Source organism: Psittacula echo (assembly GCF_963264785.1).
Source record: "Psittacula echo genome assembly, chromosome: 2".
Classification (NCBI taxonomy): Eukaryota; Metazoa; Chordata; class Aves; order Psittaciformes; family Psittacidae; genus Psittacula; species Psittacula echo.
The window spans coordinates 3,665,474-3,691,313 of record NC_137737.1 but is presented as its reverse complement, the minus strand read 5'-3'; the positions used below and the strand labels follow the sequence as shown (position 1 = coordinate 3,691,313).

General features: G+C 38.8%; 1 protein-coding gene across 1 annotated transcript in view; it reads right to left on the bottom strand.

Annotated features, from left to right (window-relative positions):
• The window catches only part of ZNRF2 (zinc and ring finger 2), a gene marked incomplete at its 3' end in the record, with an annotated part of 51,069 nt that overhangs the window by 17,531 nt on the left and 7,698 nt on the right, over positions 1-25,840 (bottom strand). Inside the window, exon 2 of the mRNA XM_080610888.1 lies at positions 3,304-3,399. Coding sequence (XP_080467014.1) covers positions 3,304-3,399 — 96 coding nt within the window. The remainder of the gene's footprint in view (positions 1-3,303; positions 3,400-25,840) is intronic.

Genomic DNA, 25,840 nt, shown 5'->3' with positions numbered 1-25,840 from the left:
GGAAGAATAAGGCTAATAAAATGTACTGATTTATTTATATGAAAATCAGCACAACTTCCAGCACAGAACTGGACAAAATTGTGACCAGTTCCTTTCAGAAAAGACATCTAAATCAGACAGCTGCCAGAGTTTGCAGTTCACTGACCCTTCCTAATGACAAATGCAAAGCACAAAGGTAGCTCAGAAAGCAATTAAGACATTGGCTGGGAGGACTCATTAATTCTTTGCAAACTTAAAATCACAACTGAACAGTCTTATAAGATTTCTCTGGGGAAGGCTGTATGTCTTGGACTCACTTTTAAAAACAATGGTTTGTCTTCTCAAGATGACAAAATACATACTTTGCTCCCTGCTGTTTCTCAGAACAACTAGTAAATACATTGACAGTGTCATGAGGAAACACATCTAGAACCAAACTAGACATAAGCCCAGTTCAATCCAACTGCTAATTTAACATCTGCTGAGATGGCCTAAGGCTCCCTTCAACTACTGAGATAGTCTAAGGCTAAGGTTTTCTTCAATTACTTGCAAGCAAAACTGAGATGCCTTTTTTACGGCTTATGACAAAAAAGTAGATCTCCTCATCATGTCAAAACTATACAAGGGAAAAAACCCATGCATATAGACATTGACATGCAATTCTGGGCCTGTAATCACAGCAGCATTAAGTTACCAATCTGGTGGTTAATTCTTCATTAGCCTCATTAAAGGATCACAATCATACCATGAAGTCACTCCTGAACACTGTACAACTCTGAAGCTACAGCCTCCATTTCTTTGTGCTGCAGTAAGTTAAATAACCAGATACAGGCTATCATTTAAGCTTTAGTCCTTGACTCCAGGAGCCAATCAACTGGAGTTAGAAGGATCAATGCACACTGCTATTAAGTGTTTATGAGACCATACTTCTAAGTAAGTGTCTTTCTCAAACCAGCCTATGTAATTCAGTCACTTTTTCTTTCAAGCTAGGAATAAGTATTTCCTAGAATGAGTTTCTGAGGCGTTCTATCCAGTAGATGCAATCCTAAATTGAGAAATGACATGTTGCTGGTAATAACTTAGATGGCGCTTTCTAAAAATGCTTTTGTCACGGTGCAGATGATCCAGAGAGTGGCTTCAGGGGCCACTCACACATTTTACTTCTGCTCATCAATACTGAAGCTTGCTGATTTAACAGACTGCTCAAAGGTAACAAGACGGCCCAAAGCAGCGCACCAGCTGAGAGAAACAGTACAGGAAAAAAACCCAACCAACCAACGAAAACCAGAGTGTGAATACAGCACCACTGTGATACAAATGAACATCACCAGCAACACTGAGAGGTTACACTATGCAACTGCTCTGTCTTCAGGAAAAAAGGGTTACTCAGCTGAGTGTGCTCATAGGTACATGTAGGAAGCAGCAGGGGCAAAGGATTTCTGTCAGTCATCTCAATTTGTGCACATCCCATCAGCTGCGTTACTGCCAGAGCTTGCTCTTTGCCAGCTTGCCTCCTCCTGCTCCACCCTAACTGAACCCAAATGCATTATCCATCCCTGACTGAGGCGGTAGCCTGCTTCTCCCTGATGTTCAACATCCCTCAGTACACAGATGTCCATCAACTCATTCTGGAAAATGCTCAGTCCTAAATGAAAAAAGGCAAAACAGAGAGAAACAAAGCCCCCTCTGTTAAATGAAGTCCAACCTTCTCAAATATATGTACGCTAACACCAGGAATTAAAAAGAGCAACAACAAAAAACTCAAACAAAATAAACCCAAACTTTTCCTGAGTGCTGTGCTTTGAGATGCATTTCACAACTCCAGTATCTAAAGGGGGCCTACAAGGATGCTGGGGATGGACTATTCGCCAGGGACTGTAGTGATAGGACAAGGGGTAACGGGTTCAAACTGAAACAGGGGAAGTTTAGATTGGATATAAGGAAGAAATTCTTTACTGAGAGGGTGGTGAGGCACTGGAATGGGTTGCCCAGAGAGGTTGTGAATGCTCCATCCTTGGCGGTGTTCAAGGCCAGGTTGGATGAGGCCTTGGGTGGCATGGTTTAGTGTGAGGTGTCCCTGTCCATGGCAGGGGGTTGGAACTGGATGATCTTAAGGTCCTTTCCAACCCTAACTATCCTATGATTCTATGATCTCAAATTATTTTTGCAATTAAGGGCCAGCGTTACTGCTATCCAGACAAAGAATAAGGTGGGATTTGTTCTAATAAAAAAGATCCTGTGTAGGATATCCTAACAGCAAGGAGCCAGGAGGGTCAAATTGCTCATAACCCTGCAGGTTATTTATGCAATAACTTATGTTGGAAGGGACCTCTAGAGGTCCTCTGGTCCAGCCCCTTGCGCAAAGCAGAACCAAGTTAAACTAAGTTGCTCATGGCCTTGTTCAATTGATTTCTGATCATTTCCAAGGACGAAGGTTGCACAACCTCTTCAGGTGCCTGCTACTGTGTTTGACCACCCTCATTATCCAGTGTTCGCACTCAGTTCTCACGTATTCCACATCTGATGACTGGTAAGCAATAATGTCGTTCAGGAGTCACTGTAACATTTCCTGATGGTAGGGCAGCTCTGCCAAATTAGGTACTAAGATTTCAGTCAGATTTTCTAATTCCTAGTGTTCTGAAACCTTTTTGTGTGCTTGCCATAGAACTGTCAGCTTAAGCAACAGCGATAGAAAGGTTTGATACCAACAGTGGCAAAAGTCCTATCTGCCTTGCATGAAAGGCTGCCCATAACGAGAGCTTCATAGTAGTGAAAAACCAGAGCTAAAGCAGGTGATTCATTTGACATGAGCAAGCTTCAATAAAATCACAAAACCATACATATCTACCAATCCTTATGAAGTATCACATATGCAATCAGCTAAAGGAGAAAGTTCTTCAGCTCCTTCAGGAAAGGGTCTTTTCCTTGAATAACATGCAAATGCACAGCACAACAAGTCGTTAATTATGCCCCCAGAAGGAGACTTGATTCACCTACTTCACTACTTGATATGATGAGATGAGAGGATGCTCAAGCCACATCTATCTCAAGTAGACACTAAATGCACATTGAACAACATCCAATCTTGTGGCCAAAGAACGGAATAAACACACTCAGACAAGAACATTTTTATACTTGCAGAACAAGTCAACAGTGTAATCTATGTTGGCATGCAATATAAAACCCACCAAGTTCTTAGGAATTAATATGAAAAAATAAACTACAAGCAAAAAACCACTGAATGATTTACCCATCTTATATAATAACAAATTATTACCACTATCATGTTTAAAATTAGCAATTATCAGCTTACTTCTTTCTTACCATTGTAGGTTATCCTTGGTTTTGTCAGACACATCACAAGATGTAAATCCATTTCGTCAGAAGATACAAACTTTGAACATACAGGGCACTTGAATCCTATGGAAAATAAAAACATGTAAGTTTGAGTACACTCAATCATGTTGCAAATATACTCAAGCCAAAAAACTGTTCTGCATACATCAATAGAGAGAAAATATATATCTATATATGGCAGCTTTTCAGTTTTGACCTGACATTTCTTACATTAATATAATACCCTTGATTTCAAAAGATCTCAAAACGGACAAGTGTTTCTGCAAATTAATCTGTTGCCAATTGCAAACATGTCAGCAACTCTTGAATGCCAACTTCCCCAATGTCTCGAAGAACAGTTAGGACAGGAGCAAGAGGATAATATGACTCTACTGAAAGAGAAACTAAAAATGTCTGGGGAACACAAGCATTCAAATATGAACTTGGGCAGGAACCCCGAGTTAACATCTTAAATGGAATAGCACTGAAACTTTAACAAAGGATCTCAGTTTTACATCTCATCATACAAGCTCCAGCACCTTTTACCAGTCTGGGGCACAGTGAAAACATTAACTCAGGTGTGTTGCCTCACCTACTGAATCACTAATATTTCCTGTAGAGCTAAATTTCCTTGACACATCTCATCCTAGCCAAGCATGACCTTGTTGAGCTCTCAAGGTAACAGCCTGAGCCAGTATGGGGTAAAGAATAATTAAGACAGTCTGGACTGTGATGCAACTGCACACTAGTTCATGACAGAACCATTTAATATTTTATGTCATTACTGAAGACAGCAGTGCTCCAGTTAAAGGACAAGGCAGTTGGACAAGTTTTACAGTCCACAGAAGAGTCTGACTGATTGTGACATCCTGAATAATTAACACACAATTGAGAGACAAAAAAGCCACCAACAGGAATCTTGATGTGTAACAGTTGTTTAAGAATATACCTACAGGACAACATATGGCGAAAATATCTAAATCCATGCTCAGTGCAAAGGACCAACTTCTCTGATGCTGAAAAGTAGTAACGCAGGCACGTATAAAAGACCACTGCACCTTCCACCAGCATCCACATCTGGGCCTGCTCCCCCATGTTTTAGTTTGTTGGCCCTTACTTTTGTACTTCTAACCTTGGGAGTCCACAATGAGCCAAATCAGTCAAGGATGACAAGTGACTTGATGCTGCACTCCCAAGTTACTGTTGCCTGACAATTTTGATCTTTACTGTTAATTATTAGCCAGATGTAAATCAAGCAACTAACCTGAAGCATTAGCACTGACAGAAGTAATACACTTCATTTATTAAGACAATGACCTTTATTTCTTCAGTGCAGCTAAATAGGAAGCAAGTCAAAGCAGACAACTGGTAACACCCATGAGGAACTCCTGAGCAGCAGCTGAACATGTACTGGAAACCACTTCCTGAGATAAAGTACAGTTCTGATTCTTCCCATTTTAGCAATAAGCAGTTCATATCTAGTTCTTCTGCTGTCAGTCTTACACTTCAGTTTAAATACTGCTCTTCTCTCCTTGTTTTTAATCCTCCTCCCAACCCACATCTTTACAGGTACAACCACAGGTTAATAAGCATACACCAGCCAAACACGTCTTCTGGAGGAAACAAGTTGAAAGGATTAATTTACTTGCAGAAAGCTTTGTCAGTGACCCTTCAGCTGCTGTGGGTCTCCTTCCCCCAGGCTCATCTCAACATGACTAAATCAAAACTAGTATCTCAGTCCTCCAAATACCCAAACTCACCAGTAACTGCTTTGTTATGGCTTTCCTCAAAAACTGACCTGAGGGAAGTTTTCTCTCAACCTTTATCAGCCTAATGCAGCTGACTACTCTTAAGTCTAGTCAGACCCTAAGACCCACGCATTACTCTCATTTATACGTTTCTGTAAGGCATAATTAAAAACATATTTGGATATTAAAAAGCACATAACTTCCTTATGCATTGCAGACTGAGTCCTGCTGTGCCAGAACAGTTTGCATTAGAACAAGTTAACATCTATGTTCATGGCTCATTAGTTAAGCACCTGGACAATCATTAACAGGTTCCCTCTGCTTCTCTGCTTTCTGGACAGAACCCCTCCAGCTTATTCCCTAGGGTCATCAGGACATCTAACTGGGACTGACAAGGGGCAGAGAAAACCATCACTAGATCTTTAGATTTATTAACTGTTAACTCGCTTGCATTAACAAGGTACATATCCCAGGAATCATTAGAGGGAATACTTAAAACTGTTGGGAGATTTTGGGTAAATAATAATGATGATAATAATAATTCTTTTACTGAAAACCTGCTTAAAGGTAGACAGCCATGAAAAATCTTTCTGCTTATCCAGCTAAAGTATTCAGCCAAGTGTGCTTATACTACTATGTACCTGCCCCTAAACCTAGCAAACAGTTTAGATTCTACCAATATAGTAATTATTTTAACAATACAGTATCCTGTGGCTTGTCCAGTATCAAGGGGGATCTGAAGGTAAAAGTTAAACAACTACAAATGTCCCCCTAACACAAGTCTGGAATATCCGACTGCTGTAGCTCTACTTAGCGTGCAGAACACAAGAAGCAGAGGACATCACACTTAACTAAGCCTCATGGACCAACTTAAATACCAAGGGCAAAGGTATCTTTGTAGGAAAGATGCATTTCCAGTGACCAGCATCAGCGGCATGCCAGAGACATAAAAGCAGAAAAGGAGCCTTAAATTCAGAACACTTGCTGAACCGTTTTTCAAACACAAGTGAAATCCAACTTCTCACTCCTTCACAATGTTCTGTTGCAACGTTCTGGACTTAGCCATCTTCCCCAGGAGGTGCACAGTATATGTTTTGTGTGAAGGAAATTGCCGTTTCCAACTCCATCAGTAACCCCAAAGAACAAATGATTTTGATTGTAGACACAATATTTACTTTATTAACTGTATTTGAAAAGTATAAGTAAGTGCACGATAACCACTCTCCACAAGCCAGTTAAAGGTCCTTAATAAAAGCTGGTATTTTCCCACCTTTCCACAAATCATAAAGCAATAGTCTCATGACCCAGTTTGCAATTAAGTACTCCGTAAGAACAAAGGCTCTATTGTACCACTGCCCAGCAGGCTAACAACATTTATAGCCTATGTTTGTTTTTACCAGGAGTCTCAGAGAACAATTCTGATAACTTGAAGAAAGTTTCACATGACTTTAACAATCAGCAACAGGTTGAAAATAACCTGCTCTCTACATGACTTGTTTTACTGAGTTTTGCAGATAAACAGTGCCTTCACAGACATTTGGACAACAAAGTGGAAGTAGTCATCAGATGAGGTGGCATCACATGAACTGCCCTCTAAAAACTAGGAAACTCAATAAACTACTTTCTCGCTCTCTTTACAAGGAGAACACAAGAGAAAATGTAGTTTTAGGTAAAAATCCAGCTCTTATGAAGGTGCTGGTTTTATAGCATCCCTTATCCTCATCTTGGATGAGGATCTATCACCTTTGTATAAGGGTCATCACTGTCAGCATATCAGTGCAAAGCTGTACTACTTCTCCCACAGTAGAGAGGACATTGCCTGTGATACACCTGAAGCCGGGGGAAGAACCACCTCTCACCCCATTCTCTTTCTGTATAGCAGGAAAGAACTGAGCAGCGAAACTGAGCAAGCACATGCCTTTAGCTGACTTTTACAACTGCACACTTAAAAGAGTCAGGGAGACTAATTCTCACAAGCTCCCATGGTCTGGTTTCACAACCCTGACTACAATACCGAAAGTAACACATTACTTAAACCAGAATCCTGGGGGAAGAAAAAAACCAAAGTACAATTACAAGAAAAGAGAGGCAGAACAGAAAGTTGCAGCACAGCCTCTAGAAAATCCCAAGGTGGCACAGAAAGCTTGAAGTAATTAAACCTATGCAAGTAGCAGGACTTAAATATTCAGCGATGACCTCTCTCTCATTCTCTCTTGAATGCATTGCTGTCTTCAGACTCCACCAGCTTTTGCAAATGAAGCTGCAGTTAGCCAAAAATCACATCTCTCACATCCATCTACCCAGTGTGTAACTTCCATCTCTGTCAGGCTTGGAAACTATCCACAGGGACAGGTGGATGGGTGACTACTCATTCCTCATTCTATCTGTACCAATTTCAACCACTTACTGATATTTTACTGTGTTTGGCTTGCTTTGCAAACATCAGCCTGTTTAACTTGCAGTTCAGTGCATAGTGAAGCAAACAAAACCCATCCAACAAATAGCAAACTTCTGGGCCTCTATGATTTTTTGCAAAACAACGTTGGCAACTCATTCTGGAATATCGACTTTGTGGTGGGAAGAAAAGGAGCTCAGAGCTCCCAGACTACACTGTGGAGCGTCACAGAAGTGCACGTAAAGGAAACACATTCAAGCTGTATCAGACTTGCACAGAAGAATGGATGGTCCTTTTGGTCAACATCAAATAGTTGTAGCAAGGAGTAAGCACAAATAAAACCTGCAACAACACTAAAGACTGCATCAGCCTGATCAGAGTAACCTTTCATCACAAAACATCTTAACAGGAACATTGCCAAAACCAAACTAGAAGTATAATGAGACCAGCTGTTCTTTTAAAATGAGTATGCAACATTCCAGTATTGTAAGGTTTTTGCATCCTTGTGTTTTCAAAGAAGATGGATAAATCTATCTTGGTTTACATTTAAAGAAGTCATAAGAAAAGAGAAATCCTTGCATACGTGTACTTTTCTAAAATGTATTTGACAATAGGAGGCTTGACAAATGTTTACTCACACTTGTTCTTTGGTACTTAGAAATTAAGTATAGACAATCTGGAAGCACAGCATCCAGTAAATATGATGGTATAAGGGTGGTATGCAAGATTACCATCACACAAATAAAGCCTGCATAATGATGCTAAAAGAAAACAACACAAATAATGCTCTCCCACCAATAAAAAGAAAAGACTTCGCCTAATCAGAGAAACATGTCAGAATGGAACTCAAGAGGTCACCAAGTCTATCCCATTCTGGAAAACTGGGTTAAATGTACTTAGAGGATTTAATCTGCCCTTAAAAATCAACTAGTGAAAGATTTTACAGACATCCTAGATAATCACCTGCAATGCTGATCAGCTATTCCTAGACAGAAAAATCTTCCCTTATCTGTAATCTGGCAGCCTTCAGTTACAAAAAGGGTTGCTTATTTCTTGTGTGTTCAGTAGATGCAGAAAACAGTCAGTAACTGTCTTCAGTATAAGAACATGTTCACACTGGAAAAATGTGTGTCCTTCATCTTTTTCCCCTACGCCAAAAAAATAAGTCAGTTTAATCTTTCCATCCAGGCTTGCTGCCTAAACATTTTGTTCCTGTTGCTGTCCTCTGGTCTCTCTCCAACCTTAACATATTGCATTGCCAAGAAGTAGGCAGACATTTCAGGCTAAGACTCCAGAAGTCCTAAGCAGAAATTAAATAGTTACTTATCACATCATTCTTTTACACCAAGAGTTGAATATAGATCTATCTATAGATAGAAATTATCTTCTTTATGTGTGTGTATATAGGTACATACATACACATTCTAAACCATCAGATTACTGGCTCATTCCTCTCACGACCCATGACAGTCCCTAAATCTGCAGCAGAACTGTTACAAGCCAGGTGCCACATTCTAGTGGTACATTTTGTTTCTCCTCACATTTAATAATTCTCATTTACCTTTTATAATGAATTATGAACACTTTTCTAACATGTTAAAAACAATGATGAGCTCAAATGCAGATCTTACAAGTTCATCATTATATTGCCTTTCTTAAAGCGTCCACCCTCCAAAAAAGATGACTGAAAACAGACCCATTCACTTGAATTGCTCTCCTAGAGCAGCTTACAGGATTTTGTTCCCAACTATTTCAGCATCCACCTACTTTTTCACCTAGACCATATTCTCCAAGTCTCCTAATGAGAATATAAAGCAGAATAGCATAAACATTTTATTAAAGTCAAACTGCAATGCCTTTATTTCTTCCACTTCTTCCTTTTAGATTCAGACTTAAAGTGAGATTGCAAGAACAGCAGGAAAATGGATGGAAATCATTCAGATTCTTAGTGAAGTAAGAACAGTCTGGGTGAGGCCAAAATTCTGTTTCTCCCTTCTGTAAATTCAGTTGTAAAATTTAAAGCAGAAAAAAAAACCCCAAAGAAAAAAACCCCAAACTACATGGATCTATCAGAGTTATGTGGCCACAAAATTCTCTCTTCTCCTCAGACAACTGAAATGGAAAGACAGAATGAGTAATTTCTTAAGCTTGAAAACATGAAGCTTTGTACACGAAAGTTAACATCTTACCTGGCAACTTTACCCATACCATTTAAGAGAATATGACGGTTATTTCACACTAAACTCAAGGACAGAAAACTGACATGAAATAAATATCTTTAAGTTAGAGGGGAAAAGAAAAAAGAGCATTACCAATTCCCAGCAAACCCTGTACAGGATTTCCAGGTGCTGCAGCTCTTGATACAAGTGGCTACTGGGATAAGGTTTGCCATTTTACGAACAGGAGTTCTCTTGTTCAGGGAGAAAGCATCTTGCTGAAAAGATACATCTAGTTCTCTAGTTTCTATCCTTCCTTATGCTGTAAATGGCCCAAGCTGGGAGAATACAGCACCATCTGGAAAGACTTCTGGAGATCAAAAGAAGTAAAGAAATACTCCCCTCAATTTGGGAGAGAATACGGAATCAAATAGAAATAAGGAACAAAATACAAACATTCCAAACTCTGTCTTTTCCTGAAAACTGAACCAGGATACGCACAAATAATTTCTTTTTCTCAGCGCTTAATCTAGAGGGGCTTTCTTCCCCACCTTCAAGTAAATATACTTGTGGATTCCTTGAGAGAAACAAGAGATTTTCTCTTGTGTTTTCTGATTTAAAGCTCCCACAGCACTCAGTGGGAAAGGGAGATATATAAAATGGGGAATAAAACCAAACCTGAATCTTACTTTAGTTAAGGAGCCCATGGAATAATTAGAGAAGATGTGTTTAGATAATACTTCACCTCCTAAGCTTGAAGTTATGAAAGACAAAATTGTACTAAATCATTTCTTCAGCTTCCTTCACCTTGGTAATTGGGAAAGGGACATCTTCAGTGAAAAACAACACAGTACAGAACGAACACAAATTGAATTCAAGTCACATTTTTTTCTTCATAAATAAGTCTTTATCACCTGCACACCTTCAGGTGTCTAAAATCAATGTAAAAGTAACCTGATGATGATTATAATTGACAGCTGCACAGTTTCAGAAGCTGAAGAACAATTTCTTGAGAAAATTGAGAGGAAAAAAAGCCCCATGCTAAAATGTCTTGGAAACCAGAAGATGAGATTACAGGTGGGAAAGACCTGTGGAAAGATTGCTTTCACCTTGTCATACAAAAATAAGAGCAGCTGTTATTAGTGGAACAGCTTTTAAGAGTGCCATTTTAGACCGATGCAAGCACCCAACAAAGGGAGCAGGAAAGACCTTCTTAGTTCCACCTGTGTTTGAGGGTGGGTGTTATCCCCCAATGTCATCATCCACAGGGATTTGTAGGCAAGGCAGATGAGAGACTGCTGAAGTCTGCTGCATCCAAACTCCTAGAGCCTCTGTGTTTTCAAACTGACAAATGCACAAACAAGAACAGTTCTTAAAGTGACTTGTAAGCTATTAATTTACTCTTTAACTTACTACTGTATTAACTGCACTTCAGACATGTCAGCCCCCCCAGCACAGATCCGTAACATAAGTTTCTCAATGGAACAGAAGCAGCTGAAGACGGACAAGTGTGAATATAAACTGAACTTTGCGAGTTGCTTTTGTACATTAAGAGGTAAGAGCAAGATGGTTTTCATGGGAAAAAAAATCCACCCACAACCCAGCCTATTTTAGATTTTAGCTTACTACATTTGCAAAGTGTATTTTCAACTAGCAACCAAAGCCTCCCACTTATCAACAAGATTTTCCCCAGAAGAGTACCATTAATTTTCATAGCATCTTTCCCAAGGGAGGCAGGCAGGAGCAAGAACCCAAAGAACACACTTGCTCTCTCTTTCATATAGGTGTGATGACTCCCTTCCAAATCTGAATCAAGGGCAACAAAGGAAAGAAACTTTTCCTCTCTCTCATGTCTATTCACCATCAGATCTCTGGCAAGCAGAGATTAGAGCCAGGTTCCCTTCTAGCCACACTGGCAGAGTAAAAGCAGTAGTATGGGCGGAAACCAGCCCTATCACTATTCCAGAGGCTTCTGCACACAAATGGGGCTCTTGCCACATTGGAGAAGCCTTGTGGAGCTGTGAGGAGGACAAGAGCTGTCTGAATATGCAGTTAAGCCAGGTTGGACACATTTTTGAGCCCAAACAACTACTTTATTCAGAAAGCAAATAGCCAGGAAGCATTGTCAACGGTTTGGGGCACAAATGTGTTTTATTTCCACACAGCAGGCAAGATTAACCTGTCAAACAAGCTTAGTTCTTCCATTACCAGATGATGGGAATTAACTCACCGCAGGTCAGCCTGGAGGTCTGAAAACTTTATGCAAATGAGACGCCTTAAACCTCGTAGTTTAGAAATATTACATATTCCTATTGCTTTTTATCTTCTAAACTCACCTATCACAGTTAAAGGAGGAAGAATTCTTCTCTCTCATTCCTAGTCTCTCCCAAATCTATACCTTTATTTGTTTCTTCTTTAATTTTCCTACTTTCTCAATCCCACAAATTCTCTCTCATTGCTTGGAGCAACATGTTCCTCAAACACCTGAACAAAGGCTTTTCCACTCACAATTTCACAATGTAAGTTGGGAAAGACAGACAAGATAAAGGTGTCCTGCTGTCAGAAGTACGCACTTCTGGAGTAACTGAGTAATTTGGCAAGACAACTATACATTTTTAAGTACAGAGTGCAAGTTCGTCTACACTCCTCTCCCCTTCACACTGTCAGTAAGTCACTAGTTTCAAAAATAGTAGGGTTAAAGAGAAAGTTTCCATTAGAAATCACAGCATTTAAAAGGAAGTGTAGGGAGAGCTGTTCCAAGATCAGAAGAAAGAATGAAGTCACGCTTTTTGAACATTACGTAAATATCTTAAAAACTTGTACTGTGCAATGCAACAAATCTGGTTAAAATTAACATGAAGCATGATAATAAGAGAGGAGAGGGCTATACCATGCTGACAGTATATTTAATGATAGCTAAAAGGGAAGAGGTATGATGTGAAAATGGCTGAACAATGGTTGACAAGGATGACTAAACTGAACACGTGAAACAGAGCACCTTGTCAGACGCAGAGAAGTCTTCTGAGCAAACTGGCCATGATGCATACAAGGTCTTACAAAAGAAATGGGAGGGACACAGTAAATACTGCACTTGAAACGCAGGAGACAGGAACAAAGGAGCAAGCCCCAGGAGAAGGCAGCATCTTGGAAGACAGCACAGATAACGATGCTGCTTGAAAGCATGCAGAAGACAAAGTCTCTTGGAGAATCTGAAAACTATTGCTCTACTACACAAACAAGGTGATAATGGAGACCTGAAAAAGCACAGCATTTATAGACAATTGGTCTGTTGTCTACAAAGTTTTTACCAAAGTAAGTGAGGGTAAAAATCAAAAAGAAGTCCTCACTAAGGCAAAACTTTGTAAAGTTCGATTTAGTTGAAATACTTACCAATAACCTACTTGTTCCTGCAGAAATAGAGGTAGCAGTGACAAAGAAAAAAGGGGAAAACCAATCAATGACAAAAAACTCAGAGTACAAAATATTAAAGATCACAACTGGGGAGAATATATGTAAATAAAAAGTTAAATTATTATGTAGGATGTTCCCAGGACTTTAACTCTTAATTCTAAACATAATAATGTTTTATTTTAACAGCAACATTAACTTAGATATCAGAAGTAGTTAAAATTACATTTATCATTCAGTACAACAGAAAAATGGTACCTAGTAAAAGCAGTTTCAAGAAAGTCAAGGACATGTGTCAAAGCATACTTGTTTTCTTGTGCTTTTCATCTCATTTTGTAATCACACATACAAGACTTTTTATCACCTCAGCACAACAGCAGCCTTCCCGGCATTATTATACACTAGTTTTTCTCTCTTCAGCTCTCAAAATAGCAGTCCTCCACAGAGGGCACCAATTTCTTAATTCTAAGGGGAAGCATCCAACCTATGGACTATGTACTGTCATTCACTTGAAACTGCTGAGAGCAGGTAAGTATCCTTGCTTGTTTGGGTTTGTTAGGTTTTCTTTTCCTTTCCTCCTTCCCCAAGTAAAGGCACAATTTATAACTAAGGCCTGAGCCTAGCAGAAAAGTCCAGGCTGAAAACCATCATTCATCCTCAGAATAAAGGAATTTTGTTTAAGGGTTAACACTTTAAAAGTACTGACATCTCTGCTTATCATACAGAAGCCTTTTGTTTTTAAACGCAAAATTCAGTTAAGAAAAGTTCACTCTGCACTGACCCCTCTATTCTTTCAACTTGAAAAGTATTCACCTTAGTGTATGGACTCTGTTGCAGAAATGGGGCAAAGGGTTACAAAACACCACTTCAGAAAGGTGCACACTGGAGTTAGATCATTGAATCTTTCAGTATTAACATATTTAAGTGTTTAACAGGAATTAATGTATAAATTTCTATAAAAAGTGAGAGCAGTTTCTTAAGTTTGATACACCTTTATGTACTATATTGACTAGTTTTGCAAAAGTTCCTATTTCTAAGACAGAACCTTTTAATCACATTTGGGGAGGTACCATAGTGAAGAAAGCATGCAAAGTGCCTAATAAGAGGAATAGTAAAGATGAGATATCAATTAGTTAAGAAAAAGAGAACTGAACCCATAAAGAAATAACCTCCCAACCAAGTTTTCTTAACTACTGTCAGTAAAAGCTGAAGAAAATCAAGCTATTGACTGACATGCTTTAAACATATCATTCATGACAGTTTCATCTATATTTATGGTCTTCTGCCTCTATTAAGAGAGTACAGAGCACACATACCATATTCTGCAAGCTCTAACAGAACATCCATAAGTCACAAACAAGCCAAACTTTCAGATGACATGCCACATCACTCCTGACACAGCAACTAAGTCAGCAATGTAATTCTTGCTTTCTCATGGTTAAACTGCCGCTGTTTGAACAAACTGTTAAGACATATTTTGTGTTTCACTCACATTTTAAGTGACCTTTGTAGAAAATGCTCAGTAGCATTGTCTGTTTTTCACTGTTCACAACTGCTGCATTGGTCTATCAGTTAAATTGTTGAGGAAATTGATTAGTTGCCCATTTTAAACATCTACACTTATAAGAGAAACATCTGCTTTTCATTAACCAAAGCCTTACCTAATGAGCTTTACTGCAGATCCCAAACACAAGTGACCAAGCAGTTAAAATATAAATAATAAAATGCTCAGAAGAGTAACAACAACAAAACTCTCTGGTTTGAAGGAGGAAAGCTCTCCAGAACAGTTCTTGAGGGGAGCATAAAGAACGCTGGAGCTTGAGCCTGCAAGCCTCTCAGCTTATGTACATGTTCATCCCTTCACCTTCCTTCGGTCTCCTGGCAGCACTACCTCCTTTGCTCTTGCTGTCTCTTCCTGCCTATGAGTCAGCTGGTGGGGACTAGCCTAAGCAAGCAGGACTCTGAGCTTTCCCAGTGGGAAATTCCACAGCATGGCCACCAACAAAGGAGTGAGATTAAGTCAAGTATAAGTCATCAGCTCTGGTGAAGAGACAAACTTATTCACGTTCTTCTACAGTAATCTCTATCAGTGTTAAAGACGACTGAGAAGTAAGCCACAGGCACGTGAAGGCCAGTCTCTGCCTCCACGCTTTGTAGTTTCATCAACTAACTTAAAAATAAATAAATAAATAATTTCATTTGCATTTAGCTATCATTTTCAGAAACTCCTAAAAAAAGCTCCCAAAAAGAAGCCTGACACTCCTGTTGTTCATCACAAAAATACGCTTCCTCCTTCTAGTGGAGATCTTGCCATACCTGCCCTTTACAGCAGTTGTATCACATCAGAAATCAGTGAACTGGGAGATGTGCCAAAAAGAGAAAGGTACTTTTATTGTTTTTTCCTTGAGAAGCAGCAATACTGAATACAATTCCTGGCTTTGTGCAGCGAGAATGCTGTTTAAACATCTAAACTTATGCCTTTGCTTTCCGGAACGGTGTAGACATTGTACGATTTGTTCTATTAATCCTATAACTTACAACAACAGTTTCTCAGCAGAGCTACAGAAGACTAACAGCTGTCTAACCTTTCAGAGAGAGATTCCAGCTCTAGGTTGAAACATGAGTGTGTAAATGCTGAAGAACATCAGAAGACCACCGCCTGGCATGCTCTCTGTCTGATGCTTTCCACACAACATGGTGGAAGAGACTGGAATTCTGTTCTTGATGTAAAACCAGTCTGTACCTAAAACTGTAGCAAAATTGTCCAGAAGATGGTCAAAGCATAAAACCCAAAAAACCAAAATCCAAAACCCTCAAAAAAAACCAAAACCAAACCAAATGCAGTTGGAAGGGTTATGTCATATGCATGAGAATATAAATATTTTACACATGAGAATGTTTTTAGGTCAGCGTGAAAATCGCCGTTCTTCACTACTGTGGCGTTAGGACAATTTCTGTTGACATCAGAGACATCCAAAAACCACTGAAAATTAAGCTTGTCATTAAGGAAGGTACTTCATAGCACTTAACACCTGCACAATAACTTCCAGAAAGAAAATTTCAACTCCTTCGTCAGGTTTCTACCTGCAACAAAATTCATTTTAGATACACCAAATCCTGAGACAGACTAATCCTGTCACTTAGTTAAACTAGAACCATACAGCGACAGCTTCAAGGGGAAGAAAAGTTCATTTAGGCCCTTAAAAAATAAAGCTAATGTTTCAGATCCATTTATGTCATTTCAGCATGTCACTTGACATACAGCATAGGTGGGATTATAAATCCTGCAGTATGATATTGTTGCTCTTGACCTAGCCTGGTATCTCACTAAGTTGAGGGGTGTACCGCACAGTAAAATAAAGCAGCAAAACTTTGGGAATATATTCAAAGTACTAAAAAAAGGACAAATACAGTCTTCTAATCGATTAATATTCCAACAAGAACAAGTATACACAAATCTGAGTCTTTAAAACAAATTTAGACAAAAATTCTCATCTCAAACGTATTACTAGGGACAGCTACAAAGCAAATGTATTAACATGGACAGCTACAAAGCTTTTTCTTTTTTTAAGAGATAAACAGCTTGTACATAAGAAATTCATAAAAGGTACAGGAACATCTTCTCAAGTACCAGTTACAACAACTTTTATTATCAATTCTTATTCCCTCAGGGACAGTTTTACAGAAAGAAATTGGAAGTGAGGCAAAACAAAAACCCCACCTTTTATAAAGCTATTAGCTTTTGTCTTGCACTGCCTGATCTGGTCAAGTAGGTTTATAAATTCATTTAAATGTAAATGTACAAGGTGGGCTCAATCCCCAACCGTGCCAAGCAAATTGCATCCCCATGAATCTTATTTTGCTCACTTCCCAATCTCCGTATGTTTCTGTAATTACTGAGGGACCAAACCATTCTTACACCAAACCTGAGAGACCAGAATACCAGAGAAGTAACTTCTAGAATGTGACTTCAATACAAGCCTTTGATGTATAAATAAAATCATGTCATATATCATCTCTGCAATGAAGAAAGTTTAAGGGGAAGGTAAAAGAAAGTGGAATCCAACCCTGGAAACTACCCAACAGCTTGCCACAGTTCCCAGATATATGGCAGAGGTCCAACCTAAACAAAGCAAAGTTACCCATAAGTTAGGGACAACTGATTTGGAAACACAGCTTTTCCAGGATGCTGAGGAAACTCTAGTAGTAGTATTGTTTATGAAGTTATTTCCTATTTTCATTTAGAAGTTGAAATGGGATGTACTCCAACAACTGAAATAGCAAAAACAGGGTGTTGTTGTTTTTTTTTTTTTTCTTTTCCATGTGAAATTCACTTTATTTCTTCTAGGAGGGAGCAGCAAACTGAATAAAGCTACCCACGTTTTTACAGAAATTAGTGTAATGGTATGGTAGTATACCAAAAGGTCTTCAGCATAAAAAGGAAATACTATTTATTTAGGATTCCCACTCTTAAGGAAAATCCTTCAAGACATTTCTAAAAGCTAACAGTACGTAGGAAAAAAAAAGCACATAATATCTTAAATAAGCTGCACTTAACAACAGGGAAAAAATATTCAGACCACACAGCTCTCTGCAGCAGGGTCATAAAAAGAAAAAAAAAAAAAGGCCATGGAAGTATTTACAAATCCTGTTTTCACACTTGAATCAAAGTATCAGTGTGGTTTGCATCTTGGCTTTGAAAGCCATTAAGTGATATTAATTATTTACTTGTTTTGTTTTTTTTCCTTCAACAGAAAAGATGGATCTTATCTTGTTACCTTAGCATTACTGGATGAAAAACTACCCCTTTTCAAATATCAAATCTTTCAGAATACCATCTTCTAGATTTTAACCTTTTGTCAAGAAAAAAAATAATATTATGTCTAAAGGTTAATCCTGCAGTGAGCCTCCTACTGCTCAAGACATCTTTCTAATACTAACTGAAAACATAACAGAAGTTTCTCCAGGTTTTTAGATAGTTAAGGTCAAACATTTTCATCATCTAATTTTAAAAACTGGTGTCACCTAGTGTCAAAGAAAATTGTGATAACAGAAAGTATCTGTATAATCTGCTTTTAATTCTTCTACTTCCACTTACTGGAAGGAACCAAGCAGGGAAGTTCACTTGAAACTACAAGATTAACAAGACTTTTAGCAGAAAATGAGAGCTAGCTCCAGACAGTCCTTAAACCAAGAGAAAAATAAACAGCAGAGATGAAGTTAAGAACAAGGAAGCTAGCTTACCAATGTTTGGGAAAGCTGTGACACAAAAAAAGAACCTATTTTCTAGTTTAAAAATAAACAAAAGTGAACAAATAGATGAAGGCTGAATTTCTGAAACCCAAATAATATTAAAAATTGAAAAGAACACACAGGAACTGTAGGTAGATGAGTCAGACTTAGAAGGTGTTATAAAAAGCCTTCCGAAGAAGTCTATCTGGTCTACTCAAGGCTGTCAAAGCTGCTTTCTGTACCACAGGGAATTGGGGAAAATGAGAGCCTATCACAAACTCTTGGTCTTTTCAATATAATTCAGTAGCCCAACCAGAAAGCTTTGGGCCAGCATGAAACTTACTGTTCTTGAAAGGCACCTTGTTTTATCTCCTCGATAAGAACCCAGTGCATCTCATCCCAGAAGCACCTGGCAGGAGCAGCCGCCTGGAAGAGGCTTCATTTGAGCTGTCCAGGGTGTGGGTGCTGAACAGGTCCCTGCCCTGACAGGGTCTTGCCTGGGGCTTGGGGTTCTCCTCTTTTTGGCTTCTAAAGAGTGTGTATTAAACCCTTACCAATTTATCCTTGATTATTAGTCTTTCGTTAATCCTGTTATTAAGTGCAGTTAGCCAAATATCACAGCAATGACACAAACAGATATATTAATACATTAAGTCTGTCTTCTGCAGCCAGGCCAGATTCAAGCCCTTTTAATAGCTTTTACTGTTGGACTTCAGGCAAGATTCATAGATAAAAGACACAAAGATACTAATTTCAGTTTGTGTAAAAAAAAAACAAACAAACAAAAAAAAAACCAACGACCACCACCACCCACCCCCCCAAATCAAAACAACATCTAACTGAAATCCCTCTCTATTTGTACAGCACTAGTGCCAATTTGCATACACAGTCACAATTGTACTTCTATCTGTGTTATGGAAAGGTTTCTCACAACCCAATCAAAAGCTTTGAGTTTTAAATAATAATTGCAGATGGCTTTCTTGTTCATACAGGAAGAAGCAGCTTCCAGATTACTATCTAACACAAACAGTAATACCAAACAAACCTAAGTCTGTTTTTAAGGAATTCTGTTATCAATCTATCCTCCTGAATCTGGCTCAGCACAAACAGCACCATAAGTTTTCTAAAGGAGTTACTTTATTGTTAAATATTGTCTGCTTCAGTACCACCCTGGTCCTCTATTGTCATGCTCATCTAGTAAATTAGAGCTCTCTACAAGCCTGATTCACAGTAAGTGGATATAAAACCTGAGAGATGCTAAACCATTAAGAGTGTAATAAATGCCCTTTCAGTTACATTTCAAGCTACATACATTGCTGAAATTGTACATAATAGAGTCAAGTACAATTTAAAAAGAAAAAAAGAAGCCCTTTTGAATCAATTGCAAATTTCTGCATTCAAAATTGGGAATCAGTTGTGAAACTAATTTGCTTATTAGGAAGTTTTCCAATACTAAAATTAGTTGTCAATGTAAAATACCCAAGGAAATAGATGTATTTCCATTAAGAAAGAATAAACAGATAAATAAGTAAATAGATTAATAATTGTTTTCCAGCACATCGCATGAGAAAGGAAAATGCAATGTTTAAGTGTTGCATACAACAATAACTGACTGTAATAGCTGACAAAGCATCTTTTCTCTATACTTACCCCTCTACGAACAAGTAATTGTGGCGATATTCCTAATCCTCAGTTACAGGGTTCAACTGTCGTACCATTCCTTCCAGGGTTAGGAAAGCACCATTAAAATTAGCCTGCAGTTTAAGAGCTCCTGCAGAGGGCTATAAATCTAACAGTTTAAAGATATGAATACTGAGATTACAGAAAGAGCTCCTTTCCTTCAGCAGAGGAAGGAATCCTTGTCAGTAATATATGACAATTCCTGACAAACAGGATTATGCTTTCCAAAGCAGATCTGCGAGTATACCAAAAGTGCTGCACACGTGGCTCACCGATTTAAGCTATCCTCATAGTGTTGCAGCTGTACCAGTAGCTTAAAAAGGTTCTACCTACATTTAATAATAACATACCTACATTTATCATCACTGCCTGGAGGAGCACAATATGCTAAACTACAGTAGGGGAAATAAATGCAAGAAGAGCAAGGTACTGATGTGAAACTTGTCTTACTTTCCTATTTCTATGCGAAATTTCACATGTCTGGAATTGAATGACAAGTGTCTAATTTTGTAAATTTACAAATCCGTAAGGCATAAACAGAAAACTGACAGGATCAGAATATTAACATTTAAGTTCCACGTTTTAATGCTATCTGTACAGTACATTTATCCAGTTAGATCTTTGAGGAAGCAAACTAAATCAGTTTTCACTTGTGTGCACTCCAAAATACTGCTAACGAAAAGGAAAACTTAGATCACCATTTTCAAGTTTGGGGAAATGCCAGTTAGGAAAAGTGGGGACAAGGAAACACCTAAAAATAGATACCCTAAGGTAAAGAATTTAACTAAAATGGCCTCTATTCTCTTTGTATAGAGCTAATTATCTATTTCACCATGTTTCTCCTCAGCGTTGCTTCTCCATTAACAGTACAGATATAACTATTGCTAGACAAAACTAGGATAACTAAGCTAAAATCCAAATTAAACGTAAAACCCAAAATTATGTCCTCCTAGGAAAAAAAAGAAAAACATCCAAAAAAAAAGAACAAAAAAAGGAGTATTTTTAAGAGCCAGGTGAATCAATATTCCTACAGATATTTTTGTTTCCAATAGCACTTCAGTTACTAATACTGGTGTTGTGAGCAAGATAACTCATACCCACTGAAAACAGCAAGAGGGCAGAAGAAAAAAAAGGAGAGGCTCCCAATAACCTATACAAACACAGCTTTAGTGTGTCACAGAATCACAGTTTTAAAGCCTGGAAAACCACTGTATCAGCACACATATCCATGAATTCCAGTTCCCTCTGAAAGTAACATAACGAACACCACCATTCCCTACAGCCTTTCCCCCCCTCCTCTCTCTGCCTTACAGATTTGGCATCCTTTCCAAGGATTTCCTTTTAAGTGAACATTTCCTGGGGTGCTGATTTTTCACTCATTTTAACTCTGCATCTTTGTGGATAGTGTCAGGCCAGCCACATGTTGAATACAATCATTTGGTTTCAAACATACTTCAAAGAATGCTTGCATGCTACAGCTAACGAAGTTTCACAATTAAGAATAGGCTGTCATAGGAGGCAGCTGTTAAACAGCCCAGAAATAGTCCAAATCCATGACGGAAAAAGGATGCTACACCCTCATTCACTACTACACTACACCTGCCATTTTCATTAGTTAACTAACAAACAGTTGGTGGAATGGCAGAGATAGAAGGAACAATTGTGAGCAGCAAAATACAAGAACCACTTCTCCCATACACTTCAACAGGGATCCACTTCAGTTTTGGATGCTTTTGGCTACTTCTGGCTTTGCTGCTAAGTACATGTTTTTCATCAATAAAACGCCAGGACAAAATACAAAATCTCCATGCCAGTATTTTCATCATTAAATTAAAATTCAGCAAAAATTGAGGTCAATACTATTGATCCACTATTAATATCATGCAACAGCCACACATAGACAACTATTTTGCAGATAAAGACTGCTCAGAGTATATTATTTTCCAAGAACTGAAAGAACTTACGAAAACTAATTCCTACTGACTTTTCTAGCACTACTAAAAGCAAATGCTGCAGCAGAGGTCCTGGAAAGTTTTTGTTCTTAGTAAGTAAAATGTAAAAGGTCAAATATTTAGGCAGTGGTCAACAATACCTTGATTAAAGATTACAGCTAGCCAATCCCTAAAAGAGAACTGATACTGGCCAGAATTTATAAACTAGAATGCTTTTGATAGCCACTCCATGACCTCAGAGCATTTCTTCTGAATAAAGTTTTAAAGCAAAATGTAAAATCATCCATCAAATTTAAAAGGTTGGTTTACCTGAGCATCTGTAGAAGGAATTCATATATACCCACCCAGCCCACTAGAAGGAACTCCTGCCTTCCAGCTCCAAGTCACAGAATGGTCTGGGATGGAAGGGACCTTCAAGATCATATAGTTCCAGCCTCCTGCCATAGGAAGGGACACCTTCCACTAGACCAGGTTGCTCAAAGCCCTGTCCAACCCAGTTTTGAGCACTGCCAGGGATGGGGCATCCACAACCTCCCTGGCCAACCTGTTCCAGTGCCTCAGTACCCTCACAGTGAAGGATTTCTTCCTTACATCCCTCTTTCAATTTAAAGCCATTCCCCCATGACCTGTCACTTGTAAAAAGTCCCTTACCAGATTTCTTGTAGGCTCCCTTTAGGCTCTGGAGCTGCTCTAAGGTCTTCCCTTCAGGAGCCTTCTCTTCTCCAGGCTGAACCAGCCCAGCTCTCTCAGCTTGGCTCCAGAGCAGAGCTGTTCCAGCCCTCGCAGCAGCTCTGTGGCCTCCTCTGGACTCACTCAAGCAGGTCCGCATCCCTCTTGTGTTGGGGGCCCCAGAGCTGGACACAATACGTCAGATGGGGTCTCATGAGAGCAGAATAGGGGGGCAGAATCCCCTCCCTCAACCTGCTGGTGATGCAGCCCAGGACATGGGTGGTTTCTGGGCTGCAAGCACACACTGACAGCTAATGGTGAGCTTTTTGTCAACCCCCAAGTCCTTCTCCTCAGGGATGCTCTTTAACCTATTCTCCACTCAGCCTGTTGTTGTGCTTGGACTGCCCCAACCCAGGTGTTCATCATTTCCTTTTGACTTCATCAGCTGAACACAACTGTTGTCTTTACAACTGGAGAGGTACAGTGGAGACATAAAGGAGAATAACCTGGGCTGAGTATGTCATTCCCTATACTTGCACAACATAAAGCACACCATTTGCATTAGCCTTCTTATTTCTTTGTTTGCAGTAGAACTAGTCCCACATTTCCAAGGAACATTTCCTCCACTCCCTAGTTTTATGCTGTCACTGGATCTTGGTCTTATCAAGTGTGTGAAATCCAAAGTTTATTTTAGCACGGGGCTTATTATGCTGGCAATGGAATCTGTATTTCCTTCAAACCGAAAGCTATTTCAGTATTGTATTTTACTGCAAAAGCGTTTTAAACACTTCGTTTTTTCACATCCATGGTTACGAAGCCACCCAGTATTATCTGTCTTTGAAAATGTTATCACTTACAAACCACACAACTTCATGGATATGAGACATCTGGATATAAACTAATCCAAGGCTGAGCTTTAGCAAACATACAATTAAAGCTAACTGAAGAGTAATGTAATTGAGTCCTTCAGAAGGGAGGCGATGCCTGTACACTTGTCATTTAGTATCTAAATGTTAGTCATCTAGTATCCTAATGTTAGGACAGCTGAATTAGATATTTAAAGGGTGTTTCTTTGATAGCATGCAGCCCTTTTATATATGTGAATTTCATGCTGTTTTCATTCATTCCATGTTGTTCTAGAAGATCATTTCTCTTCAGCCAGCAACAGCCTTATGGCTTTACTGCATGTGTGGAGCAGGTATCCGATTTCTTTACACAGCATCTCAAAAATATGTAAGTAGGTTTAGTTACATTTTATTATTTTGGAGTTGTAATTTGTTAATGGAATAATACAGCTTTAACAAAATGTTGGGTCTTTTTTGTTTTATTTTAAACTCAAAGAATCTACTCATCATATATTTAGAACTACTCCCAGTAAACAAGTATCTTATTCTGCACTGATCTGACTACCTCTAACAACCATACCCATGGATAAGGGGGGGAACAAACCAAGCCACTCAAACCAAACCTAACTGGCCATTATAGCTGCAAAATCACAACACTGAAAACTTAAAAAGCTCTAGAATAAATCTGCCTAGCTAACCCCGTACTTGGGCACTTCACACCTGAACTCAGTAACACCACCCTTCAGGACACTTCATCAAAATCACCTCTGAAGATGAATCATGCTTATCCAGTTTGAGAGACTATAGGAGCTGTGAGTCACTCACTGCACAAGCAAATGCTTTCCAATATTCAGAATGCAGATGTGTGATTTTAAATTCATTCTCCCCAAAGGATAGCTAAACGCCCAAGAAAATAGACAGCAAATCCTCAAGTCTGGCATCTCAGGCTACTTCAGTCCTCCTTGCTTTAGGCTACTCCAGTCATCCTTGGTGATGCAGCAAAGACAATGTGAAGAAAGAGGCCTGCCTCATGGTGAAAACAGTTAAATGACCACAGAGAACTGCATTTTACTACTGTCACTATTCTTTTTATTTCGAAGACCACCCACCTTTATCTCTCTGAAATGTGCTCAACTGATGATGATGCTCTATTTGGTAGGGTCACAACATTTTTGCAAAACAGGCAAGATTTCTTCCTGATACTGGAACTTCAATCCCTATTTGTGCTCAGAAATCAGAGAGGATTGATGTTCTTCAGTTCGTAAGAAGTATGACTCTTATCACTCCTGATAGCTGCAAGAAGTCAGGGTTCAAAAGCGACACAATTTTCAGGGAACTACCTAGGATTCTTGGCAAGGAGATAGTTTATTTTGTAAGTTTCCTAAAATACTATCACCAGATTGCTCCAGATTTCATTATAAGAGAAATTTCTTTAAGATTCTCAAAATACTGCCTGTGTGGTCAATCTGCAGAAAGCACTTCTAAGGAGACCTTTCTTTTGCTGCATATGGAACCCTGAACCAATTTTAAATTGCTTTCATGAAGGCCACAACTGTTAGTGTACACTGTGATGGGTTTTATTATAGCAGTACAGAAGAACTGCATTTAGGTTGTGCTCAACGCAGTTCAGCAAGAACCCATCCTTCAGTTTTGTGTCAAATTCAATAATCCAAGACAGGTACATCTGTATTTTAATAAGACATTAAAGAAAGGGTCCCTCTCCTTTTTGCATTGAGTTCTGGCAATTTAAAACAAAACCATGGTAAGTGCCATGGTAACTCCATTTCAACTCAAGCAAATGTATATACACTATACTTTGTGAAAAGAATTCCAGGAGAATCATAACTAAAGTTCCAATTTTCCCCCCGAATACCCAAATAGCCTTTATGTATGTTCAGACAAGGTGCTAGTATTGACATAATGTAATTTACTAGTATTTATATTACTCCAGATGCTCAACTAACCTCTCATATCTAAAAACTCCACCTCCAATTTTTAAAACCATAATGAAATTACAGTATAAATCAATCTGACAGAGGGACTAATTATGGTAGCCCTATTAGGAAGTGTTTTGGAACACCACTAGTTTTAAAAGCCATTTACAGTTGAAATATTGATAAATAATTGCTTTATATAAATGACACTTCATATGGAGAGCCAAATAAATCGTAACAGCTCATTTTTTCTTGCCATTACTCTTAGGTGAATTCATTATAAGTCACTAGAAGACATGCAAAGTGCATGCCAGATGAGAACTCCGTATTTATAGCACACTAAGTCAGTCAGCAAACAGAATCTACTAAAAATATCCACAACGGTATGCAGCACACCCACCCTTTGGGGACTATTCACAGGCTGTGGTGGTGTGATTTTCAGACAGGGCAGGCAAGGAAGAAGAAAACACCCCAGGTAGGTCAGCTCCTAAAGACAACTAAAAGTA